This window comes from Rattus norvegicus, chromosome 8 (assembly GCF_021556685.1).
Source record: "Rattus norvegicus strain SHRSP/BbbUtx chromosome 8, alternate assembly SHRSP_T2T, whole genome shotgun sequence".
Classification (NCBI taxonomy): domain Eukaryota; kingdom Metazoa; phylum Chordata; class Mammalia; order Rodentia; family Muridae; genus Rattus; species Rattus norvegicus.
Genome location: NC_141541.1, coordinates 65,071,618 through 65,084,464, shown reverse-complemented (window position 1 = coordinate 65,084,464; position 12,847 = coordinate 65,071,618). Strand labels below are relative to the sequence as shown.

General features: G+C 43.5%; 1 protein-coding gene and 1 long non-coding RNA gene across 26 annotated transcripts in view; one reads left to right on the top strand and one right to left on the bottom strand.

The window, feature by feature from the left end:
* Snupn (snurportin 1) overlaps positions 1-8,036 on the bottom strand; it is a 43,452-nt gene extending 35,416 nt beyond the window's left edge. For 6 of the 25 annotated variants that reach the window (XR_015626758.1, XM_087562554.1, XM_087562562.1 and 3 more), the window contains exon 1: positions 6,805-7,176. Coding sequence is in view for 4 of the 25 variants with exons in the window: in XM_087562560.1 (XP_087418686.1) it covers positions 6,485-6,533 (49 nt within the window). In the remaining 21 variants the exon portion in view is untranslated. Of the gene's footprint in view, positions 1-6,484; positions 7,177-7,738 lie in introns of those variants that run through there. The other 19 variants (XR_015626754.1, XM_087562560.1, XM_087562563.1 and 16 more) reach the window with 7 other exon arrangements.
* On the top strand, positions 7,288-10,448 carry LOC148004148 (uncharacterized). Its single transcript, XR_015627711.1, has 3 exons — positions 7,288-7,465; positions 7,593-7,694; positions 8,252-10,448. It is a non-coding gene; the product is annotated as an uncharacterized LOC148004148 (long non-coding RNA).
* The last annotated feature ends 2,399 nt before the right edge of the window (positions 10,449-12,847 follow it).

Below are 12,847 nucleotides of genomic sequence, written 5' to 3'. Positions count from 1 at the left end.
AGGCACTTATGATGTAATTAAAAACAAAACAAAATCAAACAAAACAACTCACGTAACCAAAATTAGTTGTTTCTGTGGTGGGAAGGAGTTATACATTAGCAACAATAATGTTATTTTCTACCAGTACTTCAAAAGTTTAATAGCTGAGAAAATAAAGTCACTCTTTGATTGACTTTTTTCTATTTTCCATTGAATGAGACACCCCTCACATCCAGTAATGTAACTGAACAACTTAATTTTTTCTCCTAAGTAATTCTAAAGAGCCATCATCACTTAATAATAAGCATAACTCTGATAAAAACATTTTGTATTTGCTTTGAGACAGAGACTCACATGCAACCCTGGCTGCCTTTAAACTTACAAAGACCTCCCCCTGCCTGGGATTAAAGACATAACCTTAAAAAAAAAAAAAGGAAAGAAGAAATGAACTGGGAGCCAGGAGAAGCAGAAACCATCTGGGACTCAGGGCCATCCTCAGCTAGAGAGGAAGGTTAAGGTCAGCCTCCATAATGAGACCCTGCATCAAAAAACAAAAGCAGGGCCTGGCATGGTGACACACCCCTTTAATCCCAGCACCTGAGAGACAGAAGTAGGTGGGTCTCTGTAAGTAATTTACGAATTTAAATATTATTCCCATGAAAATTCACCCCAAATTCCAATAAAACTATTTACAGAACTAGAAAAAAATTCAAGGGGTTGGGGATTTAGCTCAGTGGTAGAGCGCTTGCCTAGCAAGCGCAAGGCCCTGGGTTCGGTCCCCAGCTCTGAAAAAAAAAAAAAAGAAAAAGAAAAAAAAAGAAAAAAGAAAAAAATTGGGGCTGGAGAGATGGCTCAGTGGTTAAGAGCACTGACTGCTCTTCCAGAGGTCCTGAGTTCAAATCCCAGCAACCACATGGTGGCTCACAATCATCTGTAATGGGATCTGATGCCCTCTTCTGGTGTGTCTAAAGACAGCTACAGTGTACTTATATATACTAAATAAATAAATCTCAAAGAAAAAAGAGTCTACCCTTTAAAAAAGAAAAAAATTCAAAACTCTATATAAACACAGAAAGACCACATATAGCCAAAGTAGCCCCAAACTGCAGGAAGTATTACAACATCTGACCTCAAGTTATCCTATGGCACTACAGCAACAGACAGAACAATTCTGGCACAAAAGCAAACATGCAGAAGAGTGAAATGGAGGACCCAGAAATAAATCTACACAGACAAACCTAATTTTCGACAAAGTCATCAAAAACATATGACGGGGGGGGGGGGGGGGGGTTGGTAGGAAGAGGGGAGGAGAACCACACTGGCAAAAACTTGGTATCTACACACAGAAAAGTGAATTCATTCACACCATTTACTTGCCCAAAAAAATCTATTAAAAATGGCTCAAAGACTTTAATTTTAAAATTTGAAATGTTGAAACCCCCTAGAGGAAAACAAGGAATACACCTCAGGTTCTATTTATAGGCAACTATCAACAGTGCACAGGAAATAATCCCAGAGCCAACAAGTGGGACTACATGAAATTAAAAATCATATGAAACTATCAGCAACCTACAGAATGGAATAGAAATCTTTGTGCACATATAAAGAACTAAAATATATTAACCACCTCTGATGGTTTGTATATGCTCAGCCCAGGGAGTGGCACTATTAGAGGGTGCGGTCCTGTTGCAGTACTTAAGGCTTGTTGGAATAGGTGTGTCACTGTGGGTGTGGGCTTTTAGACCCTCATCCTAGCTGCCAGAAGCCAGCATTCTGCTAGCAGCCTTCAGAGGAAGATGGAGAACTCTCAGCCCTGCCTGCAACATGCCTGCCTGGATGATCATGAACTGAATCTCTGACCTGTAAGCCAGCCCCAATTAAATGTTGTCTTTATGAGAGTTGCCTTGGTCATGGTGTCTGTTCACAGCAGTAACCCTAACTAAGACACCACCAAACCCAAAATGGACAAATCCCTCCCAACAAATCCATGAGCTAATGAAATGGATAGAACTCAGTAGAAGAAACACAAATGGCCAATTAATATTTTTCCAAAGATTCAGCAGGGGCCAATGTGATAGCCCAGAGGTAAGGCATTTGCTGCCAAGTCTGGGGACCTAAGTCTGATCCCTAGGATCCACATTGTGGGAGTCATCAGGAAAATGTAAATTAAAACCACTTTGAGGGGCTGGAGATACAGCTCAGTGAATAAGTGCACTTGACATTGCAGAGGTCCCAAATTCAGTTCTTAGTACCCATGTGGTCATTCTTAATCCTCTGTAACTCCAGTTCTGGCCTCTTCGAGATATTAAGGCATCACACACACACACACACACATACACAGGCAAGTCCTCATACAAATAAAAAAATAATTAAAAACCACTTTGATATTTCACCTCACTACAGTCAGAATTGCTATCACAAAGAAAACTGATAACAAATACTGGAGAGGTTGTGAGGAAATATGAATTTATACTTACTTCTGCTGGGAGTATAGGCCTATTCAGCTATTATGGAAATTAGTATAGATGTTTCTAAAAAAATTTAAAATAGAGCTATAAATGACACAGCAATACCATTTGTGCTGGCTAATTTTATGACAAATATGACAAAAACCAGAGTCATCTTAAAACAAGAAACATCAATTAAAAAAATGTCCCATGATCTGGAGAGACAGCTCAGCAGTTAAGAGCATGTACTGCTATTGTAGGAGACCTGGATTTAACTGACAGCTCACCACAGCCTGTAACTCCCGGTTCCAGGGTTCAATGGCTTCTTCTGACTTCCAAGGTCTCCTGCACTCACTTTGCTGCACAAACATACACTCAGGCAAACATATACACATAAAAAATATTTAAAATATAAATAAGTAATGCCAAGGTCAGGTGTGGTGACACACAGGGCCTTAATTCCAGCCTTAATTGGGAGGTGGAGGCAGAGGCAAATCCGGTCTACATAGAGTTCCAGGACAGCCAGGGCTACAAAAAAAAAAAAAAAAAAAAAGAGGAGGAGGAGGAGAAGGAAGAAGGGGAGGAAGAAGAAGAAGAGGAGGAAGAAGGGGAGGAAGGAGGAGGAAGAAGGAGGAAGAGGAGGAGGAAGAGGAAAATGTCCTCACCAGACTGGCCTTATAAGAAAGCTTGTGGTACACTTTCCCCAATTAATTTATTTATTTATTCACTTTACATCCTGATTACTATCCCCATCCTCCCAGTGCCTCCTCCCCTTCTCCCCTGAGAAGGGGGAAGTCTCCCCAGGTACCAACCTACCCTGGCACTTCAAGTCACTACATCCTCTCCCACTGAGGCCAAACAAAGGAGTCCAGTTAGGGGAATGGGATCCACAAGCAGGCAACAGAGTCAGGGACCTGCTCCAGTTGGGGGACCCACATGAAGACCAAACTGCACATCTGCTACATATGTGCAGGATAGGGGTGGGAGGTAGGTCCAGCCCGTGCATGCTCTTTGGTTGGTAGTTCTGTCTCTGGGAGCCCCCAAGGATCCAGATTAGTTGACTCTGTTGGCCTTCTTATGGAGTCCCTGTCCCTTCAGGGTTCTTCAATCCTTCCCCAACTCTCCCACAAGACTTCCCGAACTCTGTCTAATGTTTGGCTGTGGTACTTTTCTTCATTGATGGATGATGTGGGAGGACCCAGTTTACTATGGGCAGTGCCCCTGGGCAGGTGATCCTTCATGCTATAAGAAAGCTAGCTGACTAAGCCATGAAGAACAAGCCAATAAAGAAAATTCCGCTACAGCCTCTGCATCAGTTTCTGCCTACAGGTTCCTGCTCTCATTCCCTCAGTGACAGACTGTTACCTGGAATTGTAAACCCCTTACTCCTTAAGTTGCTTTTGGTTAGTGTTTTATCATAGAAATAAAAGGCTAATTAAGACACCACTTCTGGATATATACCCAAAGGACTCAGTGTTCTCCCGGCCTTCTTTCCTGTTATGTATGTGTTTTGTTTTGTTTTGTTTTGTTTTGTTTTGTTTTGTTTTTTTTTGTCCTCTCCTCCCTTTAAAAAGACTTATTTTCATTTTCCATTTCCTGTGTATGAGTGTTTTGCCTGTATGTATATATGTGTGGCATGTACAAGCCTGATGCCCTCAGAGGCCAGAAGAGGGCATCAGATCCTTGGAACTGGAGTTACAGAAATGTGCAGATCCATGTTTATCGCTGCATAATTCACAAAACCAAGGAAATGGAACCAGCTTAGATAGTCAACAGAAAAGATAATAAAAATATGGCATTCACCAGCTAGGTTGGCACACCTTTAATCCCAGCACTTGGGAGACAGAGACAGACAGATCTTTGTGAGTACCAGTCCAGGAAGGGCTAACATGAGACCCTGGATCTGTAAAGCATTGTTTTAAGTGAGGTAATAAAATAGGTAGAAAGATAAACATTGAATGCTTTCTCTCATATGTGGATCCTAACTTTTAGTGTTATATAAAAGGGTATGGGTTGGGGATTTAGCTCAGTGGTAGAGCGCTTGCCTAGGAAGTGCAAGGCCCTGGGTTCGGTTCCCAGCTCCGAAAAAAAGAACCAAAAAAAAAAAAAAAGGTATAAGAATTGATATAGGTAATTGATCAAGATATATTGAAAGGGTATTTGGGATGGGTCTACAAAGATGGCTCAGCAGTCAAGAGCACTGGATGCATGTGGAACATAGAAGTGTATACCTTTAATTCCAGCACTCGGGAGGTAGGTGGATCTCTGTGAGTTCAAGGACAGCATAGTCTAATAGTGACTTCTAACAAACAAACAAACCATAACTATCCACTCTTCTACAGGACCTGAGTTCAGTTCCCAGCACCTACATCAAAACCATCTGAAACTTCAGTTTCAAGGACTTGGTGCCCTCTTCTGGCCTCTAACAGCACCAAGCATGTATATGTTGCACATATACACATATAGGCAAAACACTCATATACAGGAAATGGGAAATAAAAATAGAACGGGAGAGGACGAATAAGAAGAACATACACAACAGGAAAGCAGAAAGAAGGCTGGGAGAAAAAGCATAACAGGGAGATGTTGGGAAGAGAAACAAAAAGAAAAATAGATTTTTGTCTGAATATGCCGCAATGACACCTAAGTCTCTACTTGCTATTAACAAGTCAACAAACACATAAACAACAAAGAGGTGGTAGCCAGGTACACACATTCCTATAACCACAGCACCCACAAGGATCACTGCAAACTGAAAGCCAGGCTGGTTTATATAGTGCGCTCCAAGTCAGTCAGGAATACATTAGAGAGACCCTGTTCTAAAACCACAACAAAAAACATGGTGATTCACACCTATAATCTCATAACCTCAGCTACTCCACAGGGTGAGGAAGGAGGCTGACAGGTTAAGGCCTGGCTGGGTTACAGAGTAAGCTCACAACCAGCCTGCTAACCTGGTCAGACCTTACTTACTGACTTACTTACTTGCTTTGTCAGGAAGAAAAAGAAAACAGGCTGGAACCAAGCTCACCAATACCTAAAATCCCAGCACTGGGGGGGATCATGGAGGGATGGCAGGAAAGGAGGATCAGCAATTCAAGACCAGTCTCAGATACATAGGGAATTCTAGACATGTGCAGGTCTATTGAGACCCTGCCTCAAAAAAACCAAACAGGCTGGAGAGATGGCTCAGGAGTTAGGAGCACTTGCCACTCCTACAGAGGAAACTAGGTTCAATTCCTAGCACCAATACAGTGGTTCACAACAAATCTGATACCCTCTCCTGGTCTCTGTGAGCACCAGGCAAGCACATGGTACACATACATATAGTTAGGCACATAAATAATAAACTTAATCTTTTTAAAAGGGGGTAGCTGGAATTATAGCTCAATAAAGGAGTTGTCTCCTTTGCATATGTGATGCCCCTAGGTCCAACTCCCGGTTCTGCATCAACGTAGCTGTGCAGTTGGCTTTGTAGCTCAGTGACAGTGCTTGGTTTTGATTGGTTTGGGGGTGGAGCAAGGTTAGTAAACATGAATTCACCATCTTAACCTCAAATATACAGTTCTGCAGTGGAAAGTATTTTTACATTGTTATCAACTGTTTCCACCCTGCAAGACTGGGCAGGACAGGATAGGATCTAGGGTGGAAGGGTACTGGAGAGATGATTCAGCCATTAGATTAAGAGTACTGGTTGCTCTTCCAGAGGACCTGCGTTCCACACGGTGATTCATGACCACCTGGAAACCAGTTCCAGGGAACTGGAGCCCTCTTCTGACTTTCCTCCCAGCACTGCACCCAAATGGTGCTGATACACTAAGGCAAAACACACATACACATATGCATACATGACCCATGAAAATAAATAGGAAAAATAAAGGATGGTGCTATACCTCAGTTGGTAAAGTACTTGCCAAGTATGCACCATATTTGCACCAAGCCTTGGGTCATACATAACCCAGGAGAAAAAAGAAAGCTGCATTCCTATATTCTTAAGACATTAAACATATTTTTCTTCTGTTTTGTTTTTTTCGGGACAGGTTTTCTATGTAACACACCTGGCTGTAATGGAACTCGCCTTGTAGACCAGGCTGGCCTCGAACTCATAGAGCTCTGCCTGCCTACTGAGCGTTGAGATTAAAGGCGTGCGCCACCGCGCCCAGCTAAGAGTGCTTTCTTAGAAAATTTGTTAAAAGTGCCATTATCAGTGTGAATTTAAGGTGTGCATTACAGTCTTTGTAATATAACGGGGAGTATTCGGTAGATAATTACTGCGCTTCCCCCTCAGTATGCCATTGAAACGGTCCCTAACGGTACCCTAGGTGGCATACACCTGCAAAGCAGCAAGGCAGGAGGCCGAGGAAAGAAGCAAACGAACTCTTAAGTGTCAGGCCCACCAAGCCTCTTCTCCAGCGCTACAGATGCTCCCACCACGCGTCCGTGAACTCTGCCGTCCTCCCCTCTGCTGTCTCTCTGGCAATGGAGTTGTCTGTTTCTCGGTTATAGAATTCGCCTTGCTACACATTAATGTTCCTCATGAGTTAGGGCCAGTCTGTCTGGAATACGACGACAGAAAGATGGCCAAATCCGAGACCCGCAAGACTGGCCGGCCTCCACAGGTAACAGCGGTGAAGCCAGAATCCGTCGGAAGAAGTTACAGCTTGCGCTGAGAGAGAACTCCAAAGTAGACAAGGCCAGACTTACCACACCAAGGTGCCACTCGCGCACGCCGCTGGTGCCTACGCCGATTGACCAATTAGGTGCCCTAGCGGAGCTAGGCACGCCCCCTCAGACTTGTCACGCAAACTTCCGGCTCCGCCTGCCGCGGTGCATCGCGGGAGTTGAGTCGCGGCAGGCCATTACTTCCGCCCTGAGCTAAGGGACGCTTCTCGCCAGGAAGGGGCTTTCAGATTTGGTTTAGGGTTTGTTCGAGATTCTAGTGATATTGTCAGTGGCGCGGAAGCTTCAGTACTGATCGCAAACTTGCCCCGTGTCCTTTCACCGACAAAACTGTGACTTCATGGCCGCCACCTTCCCAGGTCTGCCCAAGTTGCAGAGTTGCGGCGACAGCCCCTTTGTCTTGCTTCTGTGGTTTTCTCAATGACTTTCAAGTTTCGAACTAATAAACTTTTTTTCCCCATTATCCCTTCTAACACGACGCGAAAGGGCCCTGATTCGATTCCTGAGAGGTAGCGTTCAGCACTTGAGTCCGATGTGAAAGTGACTAAATGAGTGGACCAGACCAAACCCATAAACCGTGTCTGCAGGGTAAGACTGCTAGGATGTAAAATGAAAACAGGCTTGCTACTTACCCAGTGCTTATAATGAGAGCCAGATGCGTTGCTTCTAACGCCTCAATGAACCCGGGTGTGGGTAGGGATGTAGCTCAGCAGAGTGGGTAGGTGGGAGGTGAAAACAAGACTTGTGATAGTGCTAGCGCATGCCTTTTAATACCAGCACTCAAGAGACAGATAGGCAGATCTCTATGTTAGAGGACACAGAGTCTTCAGAGTTCCTGGAAAGTAAGGAGTCCTGTGGGTGGCCGGGAGGGAGTAATTTGGAGAGGGTGGTGGTGGTGGTATCTGGCGCAAGCCATTAATCCTAGCACTCAGGAAACAGAGGCAGGCATATATCTGTGAGTTCCTGCCTCAAAAAGAAATGACAAAATATACATGTATAAAAATAGCAGGATGGACTGGAGAGGTGGCCCATCGGTTAACAGCACTAACTTCTTTCAGAGGTCCTGAGTTCAATTCCCAGCAACCACATGGTGGCTCACAACAATCTGTAATGGGATGCGGTGCCCTCTTCTGTTGTTTCTGTAGAGAGTGATCCTCCTGAGTTCAGCCCAGACTGCCTAGAATACGACGACAGAAATATGGCCAAATCCGAGACCCCACCCCACCCCCCAAGACTGGCCGGCCTCCCCAGGTAACAACTGGGAAGCTAGAGTCCTGGGTCTGTCGGAAGAGGTTACAGCTTGTACTGAGAGAGAACTCCAAAGTAGACAGGACCAGACTTACTGCACCAAGGAGCCACTATCCCGCAGCTAGTGCCTTCAAGGACTGACCAATTTCTGAATGACCATGTCATTCAGAAAATCACATTAGCAAGATAAAGGGTCTGAGCAGACCCAGGGAGGTGGCCACCATGAAGTCACAGTTTTGTCCTCAAAAGACCGGGAGCAAGTTTGATTATCAGTATTGAAGCCTCCACACCACTGCCAATCTCAATAGAATACAGAACAAATAAAATAAATAAATCTTTAAAAATAATAATAAGATAACAGGAACAGGTTGTGGTGGCCCTTGACTGTAATAATAGGCACTTGAGAGGTAGAGGCAGAAGAATTAGGATTTCAAGTAACGTCTTGGCTCTGTGACACGTTTGAAGCCAACCTGGGCCACATGAGATCCTGTCTCATAAACTAACACAGAGGGGATGAAGAGATGGCTCAGCAGTTAAGCACATTGGCTGTTCTTCCTGAATTCAATTTTTTCAGCTCCGAAAAAAAGAAAAGGGGAAAAAAAAAAAAGAAAAAAAGAAAAATCCCAACTCAGGAACCTAAACTGTAGGATTTAGAGTTGGAACAGTGGTTCATAACCAAAGGGGGGAAAATGCCAGCTAGCATGTTGGCACCATGTCTCTAATTCCAGCACTTGGGAAGTAGAGGCAAGCAGACCTCTATGAGTTTAAGAGAAGCCTGCTAAGTTCCAAGACAATTAGAGCAACATAGTGAGACCATGTCTCAAAAAGCAAAAAAAGAAAAGAAAATGCCACCAGGCCAGACTGAGTGAGTGCTGAAACAGAGCAAACTGCAGACCTGCAGAAACTTCGGAAACCAAAATGCAGCAGACATCTGAGTTCCCAAGGCAGAGCCACCAGAGGGGCAGATAGAAGTCCTGGCAAGTGAAGAGACAAATATATTTTGGGCTACTGGGAATTGGAATTTCTTCAGGAATCACATGTTGGGAGAAGGAAAAACCTGAAGCCTGGTGCCAGCAGAGGAAGAAACATTTTCCTGGATAGAGATTTGACACTGCTCCAACATCTTATTAGAGACCACCTTACCCAAGATTCCTTTGGTTTAATTTTCACCTTTATTTAAGTTCTAACCTCATGTCAAGACCCTGAGGATATGAAGGCAGGTCACTGGCCACTCCTGCCTCAGTCTCTTGAATAACTGGAATGTGAGTCTATAACATCTCTTACTGATGTGTTCAGTGGAATGCACCATGCCTGGCTTCATCTTCCTTCTTTTTGGGAGTTTGAAGGGTAGGGATAGTTTCAAAAGTCTTGTGCAGCCTAGGCTGGTCAGGAACGATACAAGTAGTGGATGACCTTTGATCCTTCATCTGTTCTGAAGTTCTGAGATTACAGTGTATACAGCACGTCCCATTTTTCTTCCTCCTTTTCAACAGTCAGCTGACATCAGGTTAAATGTATTCAGTCAGCAAGAGAGGCCAGTTAATATTAAATTTATAATTCTATTTTCATTGTATTTATTTTTCATTTCAGGGTACTGGGGACTAAACCCTAAGACTCACATTCTAAGTGCTTTTCACTGGCTAACTGAGCCATCCATTAATCTAAAGGAAGCCTTAGCCCTTTATAGCCAGTCCTTTGTGGGTCTCATGAAGTTGCCTAGACTAGCACAGACTTACACTTAAATCTAGGAAGGTTTGGGTTGGGGATTTAGCTCAGTGGTCCTCCAGAAAAAAAAAAAATCTAGGAAGGTTTAATCTTATAATTCCCAGCTTTATCATCCAAGAAGCTTGGATTACAGATCTACACAAGACCCAATTTCTAGATATTGTTCTTGTTTATAAAGATTTATTTTTAGGGGGCTGGAGAGATGGCTCAGCAGTTAAGAGTACTGACTGCTCTTCCAGAGGTCCTGAGTTCAAATCCCAGCAACCACATGGTGGCTCACAACCATCTGTAATGAGATCTGATGCCCTCTTCTGGTGTGTCTGATGACAGCTACAGTGTACTGATATAAATAATAAATAAATCTTTTTTAAAAAATAGAGGAAAAAAAGATTTATTTTTAGTCTGTGTGCATGATTTGCCTAAATATATGTGTATGTACCACAAGTATATATACCTGCTACCCAAAGAAGGCAGAAGAGAGCATTTCAGAGGGTATATAAATGCTAGAGCCCTGATTGGTTGTTGGGTTGTTGCTGGTTAAGTAGTCATGTGCAAAGACAAAAGGAGAAATATATCCTCATGGTAAAGATCAAACTTGCCCAATCTCATGGAGTCATTTTCCTAATTGAGGATCCCTGAACTCTAGTGACTCTATTGAAAAAGAAGTGTATGAAATGTGTGCGGAGCTGGAGATAGCCTGGCAGGTAAGAAGACTTAAGGAGACTGGGCCCCATCACTCGCACCAGACATCTCATTAACACATAATTCCAGCTCCAAGGGACCCGACAGCTAGCCAGCACAGCAGGTAAGAGCATATCTGGTCTTCCAGAGAACCTGAGTTCAATTCCCAGCACCCATATTAGGAAGTTTGACACTTCCTGTAACTCCAGCAAGCTCCAAAGGCATCCAATGACAGGGTTTTTCTGTGCAGCCTTGCTGTCCTGAAACTTGTTCTACAGATCAGACTGGCCTCGAACTCAAGAGATTAGCCTCCCTCTGCCTCCCAAATGCTGGGATTAAAGGTGTGTTCACCACTGCCAAGGAGTAAATCTAAACAAAACAAAACAAAAATCTTTTGAGCTGAATGTGGTAATAATCACGTGTAATCCCTGCTCCTCTAGAAGCCAGAGGCAGGAGGATCACTGCTTGGGTTCAAGAATTCTAAACTAGCCTGGACACTATAAAGCTCGTTTCAAAAATTAAGCTGGCGCCTGCTTTTACTCTCAGTATTTGGGAGACAGGGGTTGGTGGATCTCTTGAGTTCAAGATCAGGATAGCCAGGGCTACATTGAGACCATGTCTCACCTCCTACCTTCCAACCCCATGCCTTAAAAACAAAAACAAAAACAAAGAAAAACCAAACAAACAAACAAAAAAAACCAAGAAACAAAACACAAAAAACCAAAACCAAGAGCTAGGCATGGTGATGTACACTTTAATCCCAGTACCTGGAGACACGCAGGAGGAACCCCCCCCAAATCCAAGACCAGTTGGTCTACACAGTGAAATCCAGATCAGCTCTCCAGCTAAATAGTGAGACCCTAGAAATAATTTAAAAAGTAAAAGAAGCCAGGCAGTGGTGGTGCATACTTTCATCCCAGCATTCTGGGGGCAGAGGCAGGTGGATCTCTGAGTTTGAGGCCAGCATGAGCAACAGAGTGAGTTCCAGGATAGCCACGGTGACACAGAGAAACCCTGACTCGAAAAACCAAGAGTAAAAGAACTAGGCTATAGCTTAGTGGCTAAGTATTTGTGTAGCATGCCTGAGGGGAAAAAGAAAAAAAGGACTGGCTCTTGCTGCTAGGAGATGCAATAAACACCTCTGAGCCAAGTTGCCATAGCTACTTTTAAGAAATATGTATTTATTCTCATTTTATGTGTATGAGTGCTTGCCTGAATGTATGTATGTTTATCACCTGCATGACTGGTGCTCAGAGGTCAAAAGCAGGCACTGGATCCTGGGAACTGGAGTTATACATAGCTATAAATACCATATGGGTATTAGACATCAAACCTGGATTTTCTGCAAGGAAAGCAAGTACTCTGAACTTCAGAGATCTCTCTCCAGCACGAGGCCATAGCTATGTAACAAACCCCCAGACCTCACACACTGATTCCATGGTGGGAGAGCCATTCAGGCTGTAAAACAATGAAACAATGAAAACAAATACCTAATCCATCAAAGTCCATAGTTCTGGAAAAGTCTCTAAATGTACTAACTACTTTTTGGCTTCAGTAACTCCACTTCTGGCAAACTGTTCTTGTTAAGTATGTCACCCCAAAACATGATTGATTTTGTGCTTAAAAGCTCCCCCTGAAAAAGGCTCTGTGTAGTTGAGTAGACTGACAGCCAAAAGATTTTCTAGTGACAAACCCACATCCAAGCAGTATTCTCTGGTGAATACCCCACAAGGTATTTATAACAAACATACATCCAGGCTGAGCCGTCTCTCCAGATCATTCTTGTTCTTCTCTTCTGTTTTTGTTTTGTTTAGTTTTAGACAGGGTTTCTCGGTGTAGCTCTGGCTATCCTGGAACTCACTGTAAACCAGGTTGGCCTCAAACACAGAGATGCACCTGCCCATACCTCCCGGGTGCTGGGATGTTTAAAGGCATGTGCCATACAGCCCAGCCTCTATAATCCTTTAAAAGAATTAATTTTGTTTATGTGTATGCGTGAACATATGTAAGTGCAGGTACCTAAGGAGGCGAAGTTATTTCATGCCCCTGGAGCTGGAGTTATAGGTAATAGTAAGTGTAACACCCTG